This window comes from Anolis sagrei, chromosome 5, assembly GCF_037176765.1.
Source record: "Anolis sagrei isolate rAnoSag1 chromosome 5, rAnoSag1.mat, whole genome shotgun sequence".
Taxonomy (NCBI): Eukaryota; Metazoa; Chordata; class Lepidosauria; order Squamata; family Dactyloidae; genus Anolis; species Anolis sagrei.
The window spans coordinates 36,172,413-36,195,409 of record NC_090025.1 but is presented as its reverse complement, the minus strand read 5'-3'; the positions used below and the strand labels follow the sequence as shown (position 1 = coordinate 36,195,409).

General features: G+C 38.0%; 1 protein-coding gene across 1 annotated transcript in view; it reads left to right on the top strand.

Moving 5' to 3' along the window:
* The window catches only part of TNIP3 (TNFAIP3 interacting protein 3), a 51,521-nt gene that overhangs the window by 1,452 nt on the left and 27,072 nt on the right, over window positions 1-22,997 (top strand). Inside the window, exon 2 of the mRNA XM_067468390.1 lies at window positions 11,945-12,033. Within this exon, the coding sequence (XP_067324491.1) occupies window positions 11,945-12,033 (89 nt within the window). The remainder of the gene's footprint in view (window positions 1-11,944; window positions 12,034-22,997) is intronic.

Here is a 22,997-nt window from a genome sequence, read left to right as displayed (position 1 = left end):
TTTCTCATTACTTGGGGCTTTTCACCATTTTAATGCTTTTAGACAGATTTTCCTTAAAAATATCAATGGTAAATAATAAGCATTGTATCAACTAGAATGATAAACTGCCAAGAGATCAAGATTAGCAGTAGTAAACTCTTTGTTGTTGTTGTTACCTGTCTTCAAGTTGACTTTGACTTATGGCAACCCTATGAATGAAAGACTTCTCTTATCTTCAATAGATCTGCTTAGATTTCCTTGACTAGGAATGGATCTACACTGCCATATAATGCAGTTTCAGAATGCAGATTAACTACATTGAAACTGATTATATGGCAGTATAGACTCATACAATCCACTTCAATGCAATTAATCTGCATTCTGAAACCACATTATATGGAAGTGTAAATCCAGCTTTAGTCAAACCTTCTGGAATATATGGTCTCCTCTTTTCCTACTTCTATCTAAAAAGGTAAAGTTTTTTCCCTGACATTAAGTCCAGTCGTATCTGACTCTGGGGTGCAGTGCTCATCTCCATTTCTAAGCTGAAGAGTCAGCATTGTCCGTAGACATCTCCAAGATCATGTGGCCGGCATGACTGCATGGAGCGCCATTACCTTCCTGCTGGAGCGATACTTCTATCTACCTTACCATTATTGTTTTTTTTTTTAAAAAAAATAGAGTAATGTATTTTCATTACAACAGCTTCCGTTAAGTCATCTTGACTTCTAGGGAGGTTTCAGGCTTGATTTGCTCTAGGATCCATTTATTTGTATTTCTAGGTGCAAATATTACTTCAGACGCAGACTGCAGCCAGGAAATCAGAAGACGTTTACTTCTTGGGAGGAGAGGAATGAACAATCTTGATAAAATAGTGAACAGACACCACACTGGCAACGAAGATTTGCATAGTTAAAACAATGGTATTCTTGGTAGTAACCTATGAATGTGCAAGCTGGACCATAAGGAAGGCTAAGCAAAGGAAGATAGATGTTTTTGAACTGTGGTATTGGAGGAAAATTCTGAGAGTGCCTTGGACCGCGAGAAGATCAAACCAGTCCATACTCCAGGAAATAATGCCTGGCTGCTCACTTGAGGGAAGGATATTAGAGGCAAAGTACTTTGGCCACATAATGAGAAGACAGGAAAGTTTGGATAAGATGCTAGGGGAAAATGAAATGACTGGCTTGACCTTGAAGGAGCTGGAAGTGTCCATGGCCAACAGGGAGCTTTGATGTGGGCTGGTCCATGAGGTCATGAAGAGTCAGAAGCAACTGAACGAATAAACAACAAACCAATTATTAGTCTTTTCAAAACTAGTTATGCAATCATCAACTCTCCTGTAATTTATATCTTTTTATGCTATGATTTTAGCTCTATTTTGTGAATTGCCCTAGATATCCACTGAGAGATGAGGCAGAAATAATACATTTAAAATACATTTTGCTAACCAGACTAGTACTAATGGGAAAGATCCTGTGAACATTTCCTCTTTCAGGATCCCTGTAGGATGTTGATATGGATGTGAGGGAAAATGAAATTAGTACACCCATGTTATTATGACATTCAGTTACTGCTCCTTCTAACTGATATCTTCTATAGATATTTGAGAGTCACCAGAAGTAGGATCAGCTATCCTAAAACTAGAGATTCACCTTTTTAAAAAAGTAGTCCTTTGACATGTGTTGAATACTGGTTTGAGGTGACTTTGTAATGATTTTATGGGATGGTAGGTGCTTCTCTTCATGGCCAGGGAGCTTCAGACTCAAACCTCATGTGATAATGCCCTTAGTCTACTTCACGAGTTACATCTGAATAGTGCTTGTTAAAAATAAATGCAAACTCCCCACCCAGTTTAACTATGAAAATCTTCTGCAAAGGCTTACATCCAAACGTTTCCTGTTCAAATTGTTAAATGGCTTGGAAACGTTTTAAATTTCTTTAAAAGGAAGATAGAGGACATCTTGTGTTGATTGCTTATGCTGAGAAATGGGGAACAGGTCATATCCTTTTTCCTGAATAATGAATCTCTTGATAGATAGATTTCAAGTGTACAGACACACACATACACAAATGTGTTTGGAGTTCTTTTAACACTCCCAAAGAGAAATCTTGTAAACTAACTAATGTTAAAAAATTGGTCTGTAGATGTGTATTGGGAGGTTTTAGTTCAAGTTCTAAACAATAACAAATGTCTGTGTCATTTTACAATTTTCCACTCTTCCTTTTTTTTTGTACGTTAAATACATTGGCAGTTAAAAGCACAATCCAATACATGTCTACTTAGGAGTAAATCTACTGAGCTTAATGAGATTTACTCTAACAAGAGGGTATAGGATTGCAGCCTGGCCATTTACAAGTCACTGGGGGATCATGTGTTGTAAGCTGTTGTCTTCGAATTATATTAAATTTTCTCTAGCTCATTTCCTTATTATTCCCCAATGGAAATCCCTAAACAAGTAAATCCTTAGTGGACAATAAACCAATTTGGATGGCAGGAATCCAGTTTTTCATTTGCCTTCCTACGTTGCTTGGTTATATACCAGAAGCAGTGTAGCACTTTATTGTCCCAATTAGTTTGCTCTCAGTCACAAAATGTAGAATTGAAAGAAAAGACACACAGAATAGAAAAAAAGAAGTTGCCAAGATACCAGTGAATTCTTGTGAACCATCATGGTCCTATTTTCTCCTACCACCCCCTCATTTTGTGGATAGAGGATTCCCCTTTTCAGTCTTTCTCTTGAAGTTGTTTCCACTTCCTCCTGACTTGTTTGCTCAGTAGGGTGGTCTATTTTGTTTTGCTGTGAGGGAAAGGTCATTGGTTTCACAATGAGCAAACACTTACAGGTAGCATGGAACAATAGGGTATGACCCTTAAAATCATTGAGTAAGAAATAAAATAAAACTGGATAGCTTGATCGAAGCAGATTGGCATTTTCCTTTTGTTCTTCCTTTCTTTTATAAATGTTACAGGTGGGTGGGGCAATTCTATACGTTGTCTCACAAAAGCTAAAGATGCATCCAGTTCCCCCAAGTTTCATTTTTTGTAATTAAAAATTGCATTTTCTTTGTGTTGTCAAAGGCTTTCATGGCTGGAATCACTGGGTTGTTGTGTATTTTCCAGGCTGTATGGCTATGTTCCAGAAGTATTCTCTCCTGATGTTTCAACTGCATCTATGGCAGGCATCCTCAGAGGTTGTGAGGTCTGTTGGAAACTAGGAAAATAATAATAATAATAATAATAATAATAATAATAATAATAATATATTTATATTCCGTCCTTCTCACTGGATCACAGTATACATGCACGACAAACATTCAATGTTGCTTTGTATAGACAATACACAGACAGACAGAACCGAAGGAGGTGGTTTGTTTTGACTCAGTGTCCAGCTGTTTTTTGCGCCATGGAAGGTTGGGCTTGAGTTCAGGACATGCTGTTGCTCTATCCTCTATGACGAAGAGCCATCAGGACTTCTTCCTTCCTTTTGATTGCCCAGAATTCTCTGATCTTTTTTCTTTATGGCGTCATAAAACACCCCCCCCCCCCCAGCTTTTGGCGGTATCTAATTTCTCTAATCACAGCTAAAGCTATTTTCAAATTCCTTAGGTAAACAATGAGCTAGGCTGACAGTTGGCAACTCACGCCAACCCAGGGCTTCGAACTTGCAACATTTTGGTTGATAGACCTTATAATTGCTGATGATTTAACAGCTGTGCTAAACCTTTATATATCTGTGGAGTATCCAGGGTGAGAGAAAGAACTTTTGTCTGATTGAGGTGGGTGTGAATGTAGCAATTGGCTACCTTGATTAGCATTCAATGGCCTAGCAATTTTCAAGGTCTGGCTGCTTACAGCCTGGGGAAATCCTTTGTTGGGAGGTGTTAAGATTCCCCCATGATCAGCTAGAGAAGTCAGCCATGACAGAACACTAGATGGACTAATCTGGACACAGTATATCATTTGAGAACACAGAAATGCTGGACCACTCTAACAACTACCGTGTCAGACTGCACAGTGAAGTCATTGAAATCCACAAGCATGTAGACAATTTCAACAAAAATGAGCAAACCAAGAAAATGAACACAATCTGGCTACCAATATTAAAAAAAACTCTAAAATGATAACAGTAAATAAAGAACAACACTCAAAAACAGGGGAATTCCAGACAAGAAACCATCAGGGCCAGCTAATCACCTTCCAACAAAGCATTCCCCCAGGCAGGTCTTAAAAACTGGTAGGCCATTAAATAATAATCAATAATAATAATAATCTATATAAATAAAAATGTAATGTTCATTTGTGAGATTAACATAACTCAAAAATCACTGGACAAATTGCCGTCAAATTTGGCCTCAAGACACCTACTAACCCAATGAGTGACCACCACTAAAAAATAAATGATTTTGTCATTTGGGAGTTGTAGTTGCTGGGATTTATAGTTAATTTACAATCAAAGAGCATTCTGAACTCCACCAATGATGGATTAAACCAAACATGCCAAACAGGACTCCCATGACGCAACAGAAAATACTGAAAGTGTTTGGTGGGCATTGACGTTGAGTTTGTGAGTTGTAGTTCACCTACCTCTAGAGAGCACTGTGGACTCAAACAACGATGGATCTGGACCAAACTTGACACAAATATTCCATATGCTCAAATATGAACACAGATGGAGTTGGGCAGAAATAGACCTTGACAGTTGGGAGTTGTAGTTACTGGGATTTATAGTTAACCTACAGTCAAAGAGCATTCTAAACCCCACCAATGACAGAATTAGACCCTTTCCCTTAGACCCTTTCCCTTAGACCCTTTCCTTTCAAAAAGTTGTGTCAGAAGATACAGTTGTATAAGAGGAATATAAAAGGGAAAGGTATCTAATTTTTATTTATTTTTCAAAGTTTAACAACTGATTTTTTAATCTGTACTGCCTGTGGGTATGTTTGGTAAAGTAATCTTGAAAATATCTAACGTTGCTTACTAATTAAGCTTGTCTCCCCCCCCCCCTCCCGGTTGGGTTCTGCCTTCTCATCATACATGGAAACCTAAGAGCTGGCAATACATTCATCTTACATTCATCCCATGGTCAGTATTACTTTTTTTTAATCAGGAGAAACAGCAATATCTGAAAGCCAAGAGATCCCTTGCCCTGCCCAAAGCCTCTCACATTAAAGGAGACTGACACCAGTTTAAAAACACTTCTTTCCATGGAATAAAATTGTTCTGCCTCAAACACCATACTATACAAGAGAGAATGTTCCAGGTTAAAACCATTTCTTTCCATGAGATAATATTGTTCAGCACCAAACCCCAAATGATACAAGAGACTTTGCTCCAGGTTAAAACAATTTCTTTCCATGGGATAACATTGTTCTTCCACAAACCCCATACAATACAAGAGACTGCTGATGGTTGGACAATGAAACAGGACAGAAAACTTTGATGGTTCCCATCCAACTTGTTTTTCAGCTGGAACCATGGGAGTAAAGCGCGATAAGAGTTAGGAGCTTTGAACACGATTGCTGGCCCATGTTCAGAGTTCCTCCATTCAGCACATTTCTGCCTCTTTTCAACTCCGGAACATGTGATAAGCTCCGTGTCTCTCCATGCTTGAAAAGAGGCTGAAGTGTCTGATGAGGGGAAAATTTTGCAATGTGATGAGGTCGATTGCCAGAGTTCCCTCCTTTCAGGACACTATTGATAACTGGAAGTAGTTTAGCTCTCAAAATCCTTCCACCAGTTTAACTACTGGCTATGCTAGCTGAAGATTCTGGGATGTATAATCCAAAAGTATTTATTTTTTTGAACTCATTAACATTCCTTTAGATTCTCTTTAGAGCAGGACACATAGTCATAAGAGTGAAATCCTTAATCTAGATGTGCTCTCAATTTATGATGTTTTAGGGAAGTCAGTTTTCTTCCCACCTCACTATATCTGACCCTTCTCTATCCCTAGCAAAGTAGCTATAAACCTGGCCTGTTATAAATCTTTGCCTCTAACATGACTGGACTTTTCTCATGAAGAGCTTCATCATTTCTTGTAAAGCTGAAAAAAGAAAACCATGCAATGGTTGCTCCCCCAACCCTTTATTGACATTTCTGTCAACAATGATCATGTGTGTTGAAATAGCTGTGTAAATAGATAGTAAAGAGCATTTAGCAAAATCAATAATCAAATGAAACCCAACATTTTGTGCATTCCAAGAAATGACTCTGACTTTTAAAATTTTACTGTAAATGATGCCATTTCAAGGTCGATATTTGGGTTTTGTACCATTTTTGGAATTGTATGTGTGTGTCAATGCAATATTTTTCCACTGCAGAGGATGTGTATGTGCTTCTCCCACGGATTTCCTTCCAGTTGACGAGGAGTAATGTTTTGCTTCTGTTTTGCACACAATGGTTAAACAATGAGAGGGAATCCTTTCTGTGTGCTTTCATCTTGAGTACTTTCGATTTAAAATCTGTAGGCTGTGCTTTTGTGCAATATGATTAAGCCGTCTTTCATCTGTGGATATGGTAGAAGGGATTTCCCTCAACGTGACCTTTTGAGAGATATATGTATCTGTTCAAATCATATTGTTCGGTGATTAAGGCTGTGGTTATAGTATCTAGCAGCACTGACAGGCATCTAAACTATGGTGAGTAGACCATTTCTTCTTTTATCTTAGGTGCGCTTGGACTCACAAAACAACTCCAAATCTTTATAATTCATAATTAATATAAAATAATTCTTATTTAAGCATTTGATATGCATTTAAAAAACAACCTGCATGTTTTAATACGAAAACTTCATGTTGTGGAACTATTCTAATATGATCCCATCTTACACATCTGTTTCTGAGAATTGCTAGGTCCTCAAAAAGTTGTCATTGTGCCTGTGTCTTTCTCATTTGCCAGATCAGTTCCTGAATTCCGCATTTTCTGTTGCTGATTTATGGCTATATGGTCAAAAGAAACATTAATAGTTGCAGCATTCCAAAAGCTGCAGGATTTTTTAAAAAGCTGAATAAAAATTTAAGATAAAGAAGGTCCTAAACACATGGACGGTAGTCAAATAAAAGACCTTCAAGTTGACTCCAATGTATGGCAACCCTTTCACGGAATTTTCTTGGCAAGATTTATTCGGAGATTGGCCATTCCCTTCACCTTATGCTGAGAGTTTCCATGGCTGATTAGGGATTCAAACCCTGAACTCCCACACTTCATAATGATAACAATAATAATTATAACAACAACGCTTTTTGTCTCTAAAGAGAGATCCAAAGTGGTTAGAATTAATGTAGTTTGACACCACTTTAACTGCCATGCCTCAATGTTATAGACTAATGGGACCTATAGTTTTACAATATCTTTAGCCTTGCTGGTGCCTCACCAAACCATGGATCCCAGGATTCCATATGATTGAACCATGGCAGTTAAAAGTGATGTAAAAACTGCATTCATTTTACAGTGTAGATCAGTCATTCCCAACCTTTTTTTGACCAGGGACCACTTGACCAGGGACTACTTGACCAGGGACCACTCTCCAACATCAGTGCCAAAAGGGTTATGAATCGGTTTTTCATCAACTTTAGATTCGGTTTGGGGTGTTGATTCAGAAAATTGCATTGGATAGACCACATCAGCTCTAGTTTCTAATACAGAACATATGCCATGGTCAGCAACAGAAAAGTACTAACAAGTAGTGCAAAAGGAGCAGAAAATAAATAAATAAATAAATAAATAAATAAAGAAGAAATAGCTCACGGACCAGATTTTTGTCCTTGAAGCCCATTGGTGGTTCACCCTCAAACTCTCTTAGTCCAACTTTAGAACTATAGTACTACATCAAAGTGGCCCTTGGGCACAGAGTGTTTGGGACTCATTGTAACCCATGGATTTAAATCAGAAGTTCAAGCCCATATCTGTTTCTAATATTTGTCATGTATTTTATTTATATGATTCAGATTCTGATTTTCTCCTAAGATTGGAGCCAGAGCAAATTACAGTGTTAGTTAGGATAGCTAAAACAAAACAACACAAAAGTTTAAAAAGGATGAAACTGTCCAGTAAAATATCAATTTAAAATAATTAAAAACACACAAAACTTATATTAAAGACCCAAAAGCAGCACATTTATTGAACACCCGTCTTGATATTCTGAGCCCTGTTTAAATAAGCAGATCCTTGCCTGAGAAACTAAAGCAGAGAGTGGCCCAACCAAAATTCCCTTGGATGGAATTTCATAGCCTGGAATCAGCTACCAGGTATGTTCTTCTCTTAGGGCCCTTCCACACAGTCATATAACCCAGAATATCAAGACGGAAGATCTCATAATATCTGCTCTGAACTGGACTACACAGCAGTGTGGGTTCAGATAACCCAATTCAAAGCAGATATTGTGGGATTTTCCGCCTTGATATTCTGGTTTTATGGCTATGTGGAAGAGCCCTTAGTTGCCCTTGGAAGTTGTTTCCTACTGACACTAACAGAAAAAAGCATGCTTGAAATTGCATCATAAGATATGCACAAGACATTACTCAGTGCTGGGAGTCAAAGGAAAATCGCTCTGTGTTAGGAAGGTAAGTAAGGTAACTTTAGGTGATTTACCACAAAATTTAAAAAATGCCACAGAATACTTCAAATCACGGAAGGAGTCATGTCGATGAGGCAGGACTGTAAACCTCTGGAGCCCTAGCCAGCAGAGCTAGTGGTGAGGAAACCTTAACATTTTGCAGACTGTGTGATTCTCAGGCCTTGGTTTGAATGAAATGACCCCCCCCCCCCCAAGTTTCAATTAACTTAAATCCAAATACTTCTGCCTGTGTATTTCAAATTTTAATATGTTAGGGTTGCTATTTTTATTTATTCTTAGTTGAGATCCTTAAGAGTTATGTACTTTTAAACAATTTGTGTCGAGAAATAATTATTGGGTGAATAATATAATTTCCAAATTTTGTGGGATGAAAATTGCATAGAATTATTTTTTGTTTATTTCACATACACACTCACATACAAGTCAGCAAACAAAACCAAACAGACCTGGTTTATAGCCTGTGTATACCTGAAACATTGCTAAGATCTGCTCCCTATTTGATTCAACTGTAGGGATATTTTGGGGTTACTTGAAGCCAGGTTATTTTAAACAGCCAGGTGGAATTGTGATATTGAGCAATACATAATAACACTGTTGTTGTTCTAAAAGCATCACAGATATTATCTTAGTCTTTTTTACAAACAACTATAAAGATATCCTGGCATTATTATCTCTTGGTAATAATGTGGAGATAATAGCTGAGGCCAAGAGATAGTGGGGATAATAGCAGGGAAAGGAAGGCAAAATTGGAAAGGGGAATTTCATTTAGCTTAACATGCATCTACTCTGTAGAATTAATGCAGCTTGACACCACTTTAATTGCCATGTCTCAATGCTATAGAGTTAGGGGGTTGTAGTTTGATGAGGCACCAGCACTCCGGTAGAGAAGGCTAAAAATCATGTAAAACTGCAAGCTCAATGATTTCATAATATTGAGCTATAGGAGCTAAAATGGTGTCACATTGCAAAAATTCTATAGTGCCCTTGGTTGCTAAACTGCAATAATGAAGATGATAATGATGATAATGATAATACCTTATACATTTCTTTATCTTTAAGATGCCACAAGGTTTTGTTTTGGTTCTATTCTTATAGCCATTCTCAACTACTGGCTACGCCTATCCTAAAGACGTGGATGTTCTACTGTGCCTTCGACTAGTTCCCTAAAAAAAAAAAAAATCTGGTTCCCAATTTGATCCATAATTAGATCTTGCCCATTATCACTGATCCCTTTTAGAGGCATAGTGTTCTCCTTATACTACCCCGAGATCCTAATCTTATCATCTGCAATTAGCACTTTATCCATCAACCCTATACTTTGGCAAATTATTTGCACCAGCTACTACCCAAACTCAGAACCATGCATTATTCAGACCCTTGAAGGTTGTTAGATGTTCACTATGTATTGTATTCTGTGGTTGTTTTATATAGTTGAAATGTTTTTTCATGAATTTTTGTTGCTTTATTTTATTTTATTTTAATTATGTGGAATATTGTATGCATGTAAGCCGCCCCGAGTCCCTGCAGGAAGACAGAGGTGGGATACAAAAAGTTATTATTACTATTCCTCTCCCCATGTGGTCTTGCCCCTCTAACTATGAGGAACGACTTCCAGTCCACATGGACTAAAACAGTATTTATTGTTTATTTATTTATGTCACCTTTATCCCACCCATTTCAGCCCGAAGGCGACTCAGAGTGGCATATTTCGTTGTTCATTTGTTCAGTTGCTTCCGACTCTTCGTGACCACATGGACCCCCCACGCCAGAGCTCCCTGTCGGCTGTCCCCCAGCTCCTTCAGAGTCAAGCCAGTCACTTCATGGATCCCATCCATCCATCTTGCCCTTGTTCGATCCCTCTTCCTTTTTCCTTCCATTTTCCCCAATGTAATTGTCTTCTCTAAGCTTTCCTTTCTTCTCATGATGTGGCCAAAGTACATCTTTGCCTCTACTATCCTTCCCTCTAACGCAGTGGTTCTCAACCTGGGGTCCCCAGATGCTTTTGGCCTACAACTCCCAAAAATCCTAACAGCTGGTAAACTAGCTGGGATTTCTGTGAGTTGTAGGTCAAAAACGTCTGGGGATCCCAGGTTGAGAACCACTGCTCTAAGGCGGCATACTAATCGGCAACAATTAGAAGCTGTATATACATACATACATACATCGGTTAAAAGCAAAAAAAAAATCACATCAAAATACATGTAATTAATTACAGTGGCAGTAAAGATTGCAGCACTAGGTTGCCATTCTGTAAGATATTTCAAGTGCAATCAGATTAACTATAGACTCCCAAATTTTGCAGTTTTATATTGGATTAAACTAAATTGACCTGGGGAGCTGCTACTGCGTTAATCTCTTATCTTATCAGATCTGACAGAATGTATTCTGAGATGAATAAAAAGAACAAGAACTAAATCTAGGACTTTCTTGCCTTTGAAATGAGTGAGAATAGCCATAGTGATCTCAGGGCTTAGGATATCTACTGATATAAAATAACAGTTTAAATAAATCAGTGCTAGATCTGTGAACTGCCCTGAATCCCCTTCGGAGTTGAGAAGGACAGTATACAAATATTGCAAATAAATAAATAATAATAAATAGATTGGCTACCATGAGCTTCACATGAACAATTTGATTGTATGCTTCCAGTTAGAAGATATGTATAAAGAGTGTTGCCGGAAAGAATTACTTTGAAAAAGTCCAGCATTTAAGATTCTGTCCTCACTTTCCTTACAGCTGTTAGTAGAGTGCCATGCCTACATATGCAATGAATCAACTGTGCTCTCTAGAAAGGATTTTTTAGTAACTATAGTTTGTGGTTATATTAGAATAGGAACAGTATCATGCACCCTATTTAAGACCAATTGACATAATCCTTTTTCAAATATGCATTTGTGAGCAGTTTTTTTAATGATGAACAATGAATCTGGATGCACGCACAAATATGTAAACAACACAAATTAAAATAATATTTCCCATTTTAAACATCTTTAAATGTTTAACTAAACATCAATTCATTGTCAAAGGCTTTCATGGCTGGAATCCCTGGGTTGTTGTAAGTTTTTCCGGCTGTATGGCCATGTTCTCGAAGCATTCTCTCCTGATGTTTTGCCTGCATCTATGGCAACTTCTGAGGTTGCAAGGTCCTCACAACCTGTGAGGATGCCTGCCATAGATGCAGGAAAATGTCAAGGGAGGATGCTTCTAGAACATGGCCATACAGCCTGATAAACCTACAACAATCCAGTAAATGTCAATTCATTTAACAAGTAGGTTCCTCTTGATTAAAGATAATAATTGTATGGAAAATATTTCCAATGATTATACCGTCCTGAGAAAAATCTGTCTAACATTAATGCGAATTCTCCTTCACTCTTTTTCATTAGAGTGACCAACACCAGCATAAAACAAGTTTTGAAGGTTGTCAGAAGAAGTTCCTAGAAGTGCCTTCCAGTGACCTATCTGATTCAGAAAGGTAATAACTGTTCAGGGCTGACATTTTCTCATTTACTTTTTGGATAAAGATGTTGCAATATTTATACAAATTGAAAGTGCTTTACTGATATGCATTGTACTCAGACATTAGCAAAACCGGAATACTTAGTACAAGAGGCAAGACACATAAATAAGGACTTAAGTACAGTGAATAGTTTTTTAAAAGGATAAATAGTCCATAATAATTGAAACGCTTCATTTCCTTCTGGTTTTACTTAATTGATATTGACTTCTGAGGTGTTTTGCAATCAGGTACAATGTATGTTTCCTAGGAAGGAAAGCCAACTAAGCTCAGCCACTAGGAGAAACACTATATGCCTACATTAAAGTGGACAAAGGATTTGGTCCACATTCAGACAACCAGGGGAGAGGGCTTCTTCTTATTGCAGAATGAAAGGACCTCTTTACACTGGCCACCATAATCGCCACACAACTGTCAGGAGTTCTGGAAAACCTGTTGCTCCATGCCCCACATTGCTCCGCTTACCGGTATGGTGATCTCATGGGAGAAACGTTGACTGTCCATCTTCCAACCATTGTTCCTAAGTGAAGATGGGAAGCCTTCCATGTTGCCATGGTAGTGGCATGCTCCACTTCACTACCCCTTTAAACACAGAGCCCCACTGGAAGTACCTGTGCATCAGGTAATGAGAGCCAGCGGGCTCTGTGCTTAAAAGAGCAGCAAAGTGGAGCATGCCACCAATTCATCCCCCGTCTGATGAGGTCACAAGTTGAATTTTCTTCTCTCAGGAGGTTCCCCTTTCCACTTGGAAACTGGGAGAAAGGGATGCAATTTGATCTAGATGGGCTAAGACATACCTAAAAATCAATAATAATGATGATGGTGATTATTATTATTATTATTATTATTATTATTATCATTATCATCATTTAAAATATAATAAAATTAGAGATAGCTATTAATAAATTAAATACGATGGTAAAACAAAAGGGTATTGCAGCCAAAATCCTATTTAGCAATTATGAATGCATAACCTGCAGTTATGTACTTGGATTTGTTTTGTTCTCATGATCCCTATGTGCCCCCTACTTTAAGGGCTATATAAGGATTCTGAAAGTCCCCCAGTCCTCATTTACTCTATTTATATTGACTTATGAGGTATTTTGCAATCAGGTACAATGTATGTTTCCTAGGAAGGAAAGCCAACTAAGTTCAGCTACTAGGAGAAAACTGGGAGAAACCGCTGCTGCAATCAACTGGGTTCTGTTTCCCTTTCCACTCAGAAACAGCCCCATATCTCATATGAGTGATTTCCAGCACAAGTGAGAATTATGAAAGGGATTTGCCCATGAGAGGTGGTAAAACAGCATCCTTTTCAATAGAACTCAATTAATCATAAATGTTGCTGCCCAGTAAATAAGGATTTGAGGAGGAGGGATTCAAAAGGAAATTGGAGAGCTACCTCCATATAGATATGGAGATGTTTTAGCCGGAGGCCCTATGTTGAGCAGATTGTTGGCCTAGGTGGTCCATGAGACCTTTCTCAACTTCATGATTCTTTAACTCAAGCAGTAATTCATTATGTAGTACTGTAATTTTGAAGATTATACATACTCAAATATCATATTGGATTTGTTCATTTAAAATATAATAAAATAGTCATTTGCTCTTTCTTGGCATCTATTTCTCTCTCTCTCAATTTATATAAGAGATAGGTTAATCAGATCCCTTCTATACTGCCATATAAAATCCAGATTATCTGATTTGAACTGGATTGTATGGCAATGTAATCTCATATTCAAAGCTGATACGATGTTGCACAAACGTAGTATCTTGTTCAGAATTGATTGGGCAAGACCTGTGATGTTGACACAAATCATTGTGCAATGCTGGGAGGTCCATTCTATTATATAGGTGGCTCCCATTTTGTCAACTGTTCGCTATCTTTTTTTTTAACCTGTTGCAAACCCGCTGCAAACTGGGAAAGGGGTGAAATGTAGATAATAATAATAATGGTCTTTAATGGTGTATCAGGATTTGGACTGATTGCAGGTAATGGGAGAATGCATGGCTGTACTGCCCAATATGTGACTGGTTATGCTGAAGTGAAACTATATTTGCGTAACTGTTCACTGGATCTTGTCTGATAAGACTGCGTGGTGATGCAATAGGAAAATGATAATCTCTGTTCTGCTTTGCTGGTGTAATCATCTAATATTTATTTGCCATTCATCTAGGATGGAACACTTAGAATAAAGGAAATATATGAGTATCCTCATTTGAATCAATGGGGTGATTCACTTTTAGGGGAGTAATACTCTTAGACACTTGTGCAAGATAAATGTGAAATTGGTAATATTAAGAACATTAAGTGAATAATAGGCTGTTTGTACTATGAATAATTCTACCTGTGTTTATAATAATAATAATAATAATAATAATAATAATAATACAGTAAATAAAAAACTATACACATAATAAAAGTGAAAATATGTATATGTGTATGTGGCTGGGGTGCTTCTGCTTCCATAAACAGGCTTCTGCTTCCATAAACAGCTATAACCCACAGTGTTGAGGAGCCACCAAAAGCTCTCCCTTCAAGGACATTTCAGGTTATAGCGAGCACCATGAACATGTAGCCCAAACCCTGCCAATGTCTTCCCCATACACTACGGCCCACCACCCAAAGAATGCTTTCATTCAGGGACAATCTCATTCTAGATTTTACGCATTTCTAATGTGCAATCATCCCAGTGTTTCTTACTCTCTCCATTGATGTGGAATTTGCATGACCCCTCCCACTGCTTCTCCCTTAACACTTTTCTACTCCTTTCAACTCTGTCTGCACAACAAACAAAGTGGAACTCTGTTTGGGGTATGGGGGTGACTCTACATGATGGAAGTTGTTGTTTATCCTGTATCAAGTCAGTGCACTGTGACCCCCACTGACAATGGACCTAGACCACATTTGGCACACAGAACCACCATGACAAAAGAAAAAGAGAGGTTTGGGAGGAATTCACCTTGGTTTATAGCCATTGTAGGTACTGGGATTTATCGTTCACTTGCAATGGACTCCACCAAAGATGGCCCTGAACCTAACTTATTACACAAAACCTCTATGGCAAACAAGAAATGCAGGAGTGCTTTGGGGGAAATTCACCTTGATTTGTAGGAATTATAGTTCACCTGCATCCAGAGAGCACTGTGAATGCAAACAGCAATAGATCTGCACCAGATCTGGCATAGGGAAACATAGGGAACTTTATTCGATAATAAAAATCCCAATGCTGCTTCACTAAATTATAATGATAACAACTCCACTACAGACTAGCTCGCCAATATATATAGAGATTATGGTTGTTGAACCAACTATCTATTTAAAAGTTAGAAACTGGGAAGCACCAGAACTGAGAGTCTTAAAATGATTCTTCCAAAAGATTTCCACTGCCACCATATTAATAATAAACAGGCTGAGGTGTTATTGAGAGTTTTTCCTGTGACCCACACTGTGTCACTATAGTTTTCTTAGAGGCTGCTGAAAGCTGACTTGAATAATGCTTTGACCACAAAGGTATTCACACTGAGGCTGGTATACGTTGATAAAAATAACAAGAACATTTATTGAACAGGCTTGAATTATTCAGGTACAAATGCTTAATGGTTTCAGTAAAATACTGGTATAAAAAGCTTGTGGTTGCATTTGAGTAAAGACCTTAAAAACTTCTGTGTTACAAGTCTTAAAAGTTTCAACACAGAAAATTACTTCAGGAAATGAATCTCTGAAAGTAATTCCCAAAAATCCCCCTTAGGAACCTAGCCAAAACCCTGAACTAGACTTCCTTAGGAAATGAACAGACCACTAACGGGGTTCTGGTCCACCAAACAGTATTCTAGCTATATTCTCAATAGTTATTCTGAATACTATACAAAAGACTGACCCAATCTTCTTTTTCAAACCCAAACTTCTCTCTGACGAACACTCACACTTCTTCTCTCTCCCTGTTCCAAATTCCAACTGGCCAACTGGGACCTCAAACCTCAGTTTAAAAGAATTTTTTTCCTTTAGATCACTTCGGCTCCACCCCCATCACCCTCCCCCCCAATCCTAGCCTTCTGATTTTCCTTCCTAGACTTGAACACGCCCCCTCAAGGCAAACCCAACCTAAGATAGCGTCTCCCTGTCTCCCTTCCCCAAAATGGATGCCATGGCTTCGCCAGGCCCACTTCCTAAGGCTTTTAGGCATCTGGCTATGGTAAGGGATTTATTATAGCATGCATACCCAATATGCCCAAATTTGAATACTGGTGGATTAGGGGTGGAATTGGCCTTGACGTTTGTTAGTTGCAGGTACTGGGATTTATAGTTCACCAGCAATCAAAGAGCACTCCAAACAAACTGATGATGGACCTGGCCTAACTTTTCACACAGAACTCCTATGACCAACTAAATGTACTAGTGGAATTTGACGGGACTAACCCACTTTGGTGAGAGTTGTAATTCATTCTGCAGCCGGAGAACATACTGAACTGCATCAATGCTGCATCTAGAGCAAACTTGCCCAACATGACAAACTTTTAAGTATTGATGGAGTTTCTGGGAGTTAATCTGACTTCATGCGAGTTGTACTATACCCACAACCTTATGCATTCCGTGCAATAAAATAATGTCGTCTTCTAATACCCCGAGCAATGCTAGGTACCCAAGCTAGTAAATAAATAAAACAAGAAACCTCTGAATCTATGTGAAATAGCAATAAGTTACTTATATTTTGAAAAATAAATGGAAGGTTTTCATGAGAAAAAAACCCTGATTGTTGGCTATTAACTGTATCTTGCAAAGAATCTGAAGTCTATTGTTGACATCCCCCCCCCCCCTCTCAGTATCCCAACTTCTCACAGCATGGGATTCAAGGCAGTTCACACTAATATTAAAGTTAGTTACTTGCTTATTTTTTAATCTTAGTGGAGCATATTATAAGTGCATTTGTAGTTGATTAATTGGATATATATTGATAGAGGTTTTCTTTGCACAAGGAACAAGTATCTTGAGTTTTTAATTTTTTTTAAATCCAAGCAACATCTATTAAGAAACAATTGTTTCCATCTCTATTAAGAGCACTGTGTTTTTCCACATGTGTCATTTCACAGGCCAACAGCTGTTGGCTATTAACTGTTCTTTAAAAACTTCATTCCTTTTTCATGAGGGGAACAGAAGCCCAGGGACATTTATGAGGTGACAAGCAGATGTTTCGTTAAAACAGGGTTATGAAAGTGGCACTGATTTTCCCCTTTGTTGTTTACATTGCATACTTCAATATTTTAAACCTACTTTTATCATCACTATGGTATGGTATACCTGCCATATCATGCCTTCTCTTCAAAATGGGAGAACACAGTACGTTTTTTGAGATCTTCACCTGTTTATGAACAAAGAATTTGACCAGGTTTGCACAACTTGTGAGTACCAAGAGGCCAAAATTAGATATGCTAAGGGCCCTTCCACACAGTGAAGCATCAGGAGAGAATGCTTCTAGAAAATGGCCATATAGCCCAAAAACCCTACAACAACCCAGTGATTCTGGCCATGAAAGCCTTCGACAATACAACTCAGTTCTTCTTCTGAGGCTGAGTGTGACTTGCTTAAAGTCATCCAGTGGGTTCAGGGCCAAACCAAATCTAAAGTTGGCCAAAACTCGATTCGTAACCCTTTTGGTACTAATGTTGGAGAGTGGTCCCTGGTCAAGTGGTTCCTGATCAAAAAAGGTTGGGAACCACTGCCATACTGTAAATGCCTTTGTTTTTGTTTGGTTTTTATGTTTATCCTAAATGTTGATTATTATTATTATTATTATTATTATTATTATTATTATTGTGTTTATTTATATCCTGTTTTTTTCTCTCCACAAGGAGACCCGAAGTGGCTTACATTAAAAGAATTTTAGTACACTTTAAAAATATACAAATATATAAATATAAAAACAGAATTAAATATCATTAGCATTTAAAACAATACATAACACACCTTGGATGACCACTGTGTTTGGTTAAATTCTGAGTGCCTCCATAGATTTTATTTTAAAGTATGGTGTTGCTATTTGAAAATATATATTTCAGTAAAGAAGGGGGGAAATCCTCATGAAGATTCAGCTTCCTGCTGCAAATACATATGTTTATTGCAGCATGTTGCCTGTTTCCTCTTAGGGAAAGTGTTTCTCTAGAGGAAGAAATGCAAATGTATAGAAAAGGTCAGAGGGTCCTTCTACACAGCCCTATATCCTAGAATATCAAGGCAGAAAATCCCACAATATCTGCTTTGAACTGGGTTATCTGAGTCCACATAATGTGGAATTTCCTGTCTTGATATTCTGGGATATAGGGCTGTGTGGAAGGGAAGGGCCCTGAGTCTGACAATCAGGCATGCTGATCCATACACAAAGCTGCATGGTTCAGCTGTTGGACACCATTTCCTGGAAACTTTACATGCTTTTCTGAGAGAGGCATGCAATACGTGATACAATCTTCCTGCAGGTACTTTATATCGATATAGTGGCGATTATTGTTGTTTGTGCCTTTGAGTTGTTTCTGATTTATGGTGATGTTATCACATGACTTTCTTGCCAAGTTTTATTCAGAGAACTTGTCTTTCTCTGAAATGGGAGAATGTGACTTGCTCAAGATCACCCAGTGTATTTCCACAGATGAGCAGGGATCTGAACCCTGGTTTCCTAGAATCAAACAGTCACACTAGGTCACCATGCTGGCTCTCATGATCGTGATAGTCCAAGCAAGCTTCAAGGATCAGCTGTGAGGTGTGTAAGATCAAAGCAAATGTAGCCCCAAATTAGCAACCATCAGGAAAATGCCTTGACATCAGGGCTGGGGTTTAGTTGTCAGCATTGTTGGGCTTCTTCCAAGATCTCTGCCAATCTTTTCTACATTTCCACAAAATCTGAAACTGACATTATTCTAGGCAAAGTTGCTTAAACCTTTTTCACTAATAACCCCTTTCTGTCTGAGAAGTTTTTACATATACTTATATATATATTTGTATTGGGGTCAGTGGCTTCACCCACCTACCCCTGCCCAATTGTGACACCCATGAGGACTACCAGTACAGCTTTCTAACCCCCAGAGATGCACCCTCTAGATAATACCATAGTTCTGAAAGGTGAGAGCAGTTCAAACCATTCTGGACTATCTGAAGTTGTGACACTGAATAAAGTTAAAGGAAGTGTTTTACATTTATAAGTGCTAATGGAAATTTTCTTAAAATATTATCAGAAGGAAAAAAGGCACATTTCCTGGTCTGAGTAGCTGTTACATAAGTAGATCCTTTACAAGGTGTGATATACTTTTCCTGGGTTACAGCTGTTGTATCAAGCCATCAGATGAAAAGTAAATAGAAGGGGCACTCCTAGTGGATTTCACAAGCTGTGCTTCAAGATCTTTTTATCAAGGCTGTTTTAAGTTAACCATTCAGATACGAATGAAATGCTATTTGGCTCTCCAGGTGCTGTTGTACATTATTAGGGCCCGCCCTAAATCCTGCCTGATACGCTGTCTTCTGCCAGTCAAAGCAAAGAGGATTGGTCTGATTCAGTATAAAGCAGCCTCTTACATTCCTATGAAAGTCTCACTAAACTTAAATGGTGATACCAAGAGCAAATCAAATACTTTTGCTTGACACATATATTAGAAATATGGTATAACAACAGTCATGGGAAGTAAAGTAAATACAGCATTGTGAAAAGTTACTACAGCTCTCAAAATCCCCCTAATTTGCATGACTACAGGAGCTGTAGGTTCCCATCACACACATCTATACCCTGTCCAAGCTCTAGAGCAGGCATTGGCAATCTTTGGCCCTTCAGGTTTTTTGGACTTCAACTCCCACAATTCCTAACAGCCTCAGCCCCTTTCCTTTTCCCCCTCAGCTGCTTGCAGCCCCTTGGCTTGTGTGTTTGTTGTTCCTCTTTAATATTTTCATCCATCAGGACTAGACTCTGATGGTGTTTGGCCATGTCACCCAGTTTTGATCTGTGAAATGAAAGATGTACAGAGCTTTCTAATGACCCTGATGAGTTATATGAGGCTGAGTGAGGGGAAGCAGCCTAAGGTCAGCCTATGAATGTATTTAGTGAAAATTTAACTTTACATAATGGCTGAAACAGAAGTTGAAGAAGCAGAATTTTCCTAGCTATGACTCCTATCTGCAGTAGTCTTGTGCATTTGCCTATAAGAAAGTGCATTTAAGATAAAGGTGCTTCCCTACTCATCATCCATTAATGCAATTCGAATCCGTTGAGTGGTTGCTTTCATAGTTCTACTTCTGAATGCTTCCAAATGTTGCCATTTAATTCAGGACAATAAATTATTATTGTTCAGCAGAAATATAATTTTTGTCCTAAACATGCGGACAAGCTGTCACACGTGCTTGCTGGAACATGGATAAGAGAGAAAGGAAGAGGATTATACTCCTGGCCCATGTCAAGAATCATGTAACAGTCCTAGTTTATGAATTTAAAAGCGTGCCACAAAACAAATAACCTTAAGATCCTAAAAACATGTTTCTGGTGTTCAGCTTGTATTTTTTTCACCAGGGGTTCCAAGACTGAAAAAAGAAAAAGCAGGCTAGAGTTTAAAAAGAGGAGAATGCCAGTTTCTTGTGGGATATGATTTATTACATACCATACAGATAGCATTTGTGATAGAAACATATTCACTGGGTGATCTATACCAGTGCCACTTTAATGCATTGCATTCCTTCTGTCTTATACCTTCCAGTGTTTTATGGGGGAAACTGGCAGAGCAATATCAGAATGTCGTCAAAATACAACAGGTAATGCAATTTGACACCACTTTAGCAGCCTGGAATCCTGGGATTTGTAGTTTGGTGAGGCACATCTTTCCAGAAGTAAGTCCCACTGAACTCAGTATGGATTACAGCCTTTAGTCTTAACTGCCAGTGAATGCTTGTGCCTCAAACACATCAACCCTAGAATAAGTCCCACTGAACTCACTCAGTAGGCCCACTTTCACAAAGGTTAGGGGCACAAGACTCCCTGGAAAGTGAGAAAATTGCCCCAAATATTTTTTTAAGCTGAGAGAACTCATTAGGAATCTCTAGGTGCTTCAGCATGACTCTATGTTCAACCTCCAGTGGAGGTTGACTGAGCCATGCTTGAGAACCTAACGATTACAAGAGAAAGCATATTGATTTTGTCTGTGAATAATCACTGTGACTCACCTTGATTCCCCTTTAGGGGTGAGAAGAGCGGTATACAAATACCACAAATAAATAAATAAATAAATAATCAAGCTTGCAAAAATTAAACCTGCAAATGTGTAGAATTGATTGTATTCCCAATTTAAACTTAAATTGTTAATCTGAAAAAAATCTCCCCTCTTCTCTGTCACACATAATTAATCACTAGTACTTTCTTTCTCGCACATATCTCTATATGTACCCCACTCATTCATGCACCCAGGTTAGAGACATGCAAAATCACTAGATAATCTTCAATTCTCTCATCTCCATCTCTTTTTTCTTCCTGTAGCAAGCTAGTAAGCCTCTCAAGCTGACTTTGAAATCAATCATTTTAACTTGGCGAGTATGGTGTCATCGGTCCTTCTCTTCCAAAGATCCCAATATTGCCATCTACTGAGAAGTAATGAGTTGGACCCTATCTACACTAATGGTTTAATGCAGTTTCAAAGTGGTATTTAAGAAACTGGTTTAGCTGTGGACATGATTACATAGGAAATCCTAGAACCAGTTGGAGACCCGGATGGCGATGATGCAAACCACAGCTCACTGATACATATTAAGGATTTTCTTTCTCACACATTCATGGGAATTTGTTGTCAGCACAAAATAAAATTTTTGGAAAACCTAACAAGCAGTCAACATGGAGTTTAGCCTGTGTAATTTGTGATTTTTCTGAAATGATGATAATTTTTAAAGTTGATATTCTTGTAAACATAAGGTCATGCTTTGCTTTATTTGTTACCTGTATTAACCTTGCTAGGCTCACTGGACCTGTATTTCAAAAGAAGGAATGCAATCCCTAGCATAGCAATTGAGAATAAGCTTTTTTGAAGGGGAAAAGGAGGACTTGCCTGTTTTCTGAATTCCCTGGCCTGACTCATAGTGTTGGTGCCCCTATGCTATTGCTCTTGGGCATATATTGCTTTCTGGAGGCTGAATTTTGCAATATGGTGTGGTAAATAGCAACCCTAATTGCTTCCTTATTAATCTCTTCCTTAAATGATTTGTAGGAAATCAATTTGCACTTATTGAAAGTGGGTTCTTATCCAAGTGTAGAGTTTGCCTGCAAATTTGCGTAAACATCATGAACATTCAAAATCTGAGGGGATATATGGTTCTCCAATGCTCCCTCACAAAAATGTATTCTGATCATATTTACATACACTGTGTTCCCTTATTTTGAACAAATGCAAAAAGTATTTGCATTAAAATGAACAATATTTTGCATGGTAAAACCAAAGCTTTGGCAGTATTTGATACAGCCTATGTCAGCAGCCAAATCTTTAGAATGACTTCTTGTACGGTACTTTTTAAAATATTCTGTTTGAACATGCCTTTTTACATTTAGTATCTTACAAAGCTCAGCATTAACTGGACAAGTGGGATGCTTTTGTAGTCTGACCCGACCAACAATATAGCTGCAGAATATATAAATTCCTCCACCTCCATTCCCAGTAAAATTCACAAAACACAATGGATTAAATAAATCAATTGAATGCATGTGGCTGAGATGGAACCCTCCCCCCCCCATCTTTTTCCATTATTCTAGTTGTTTTAACGTATTTTGGGGTGCTGAATTAAAAAAAACACACAATAAAAATATTGCACAAATGCAATATGCATTGACAATTATTATTAAATTAAAATAATAATAATAATAAGAAGAAGAAGAAGAAAAAGAAGAAGTCAATGTGGTTGTTACTCAGTTTTG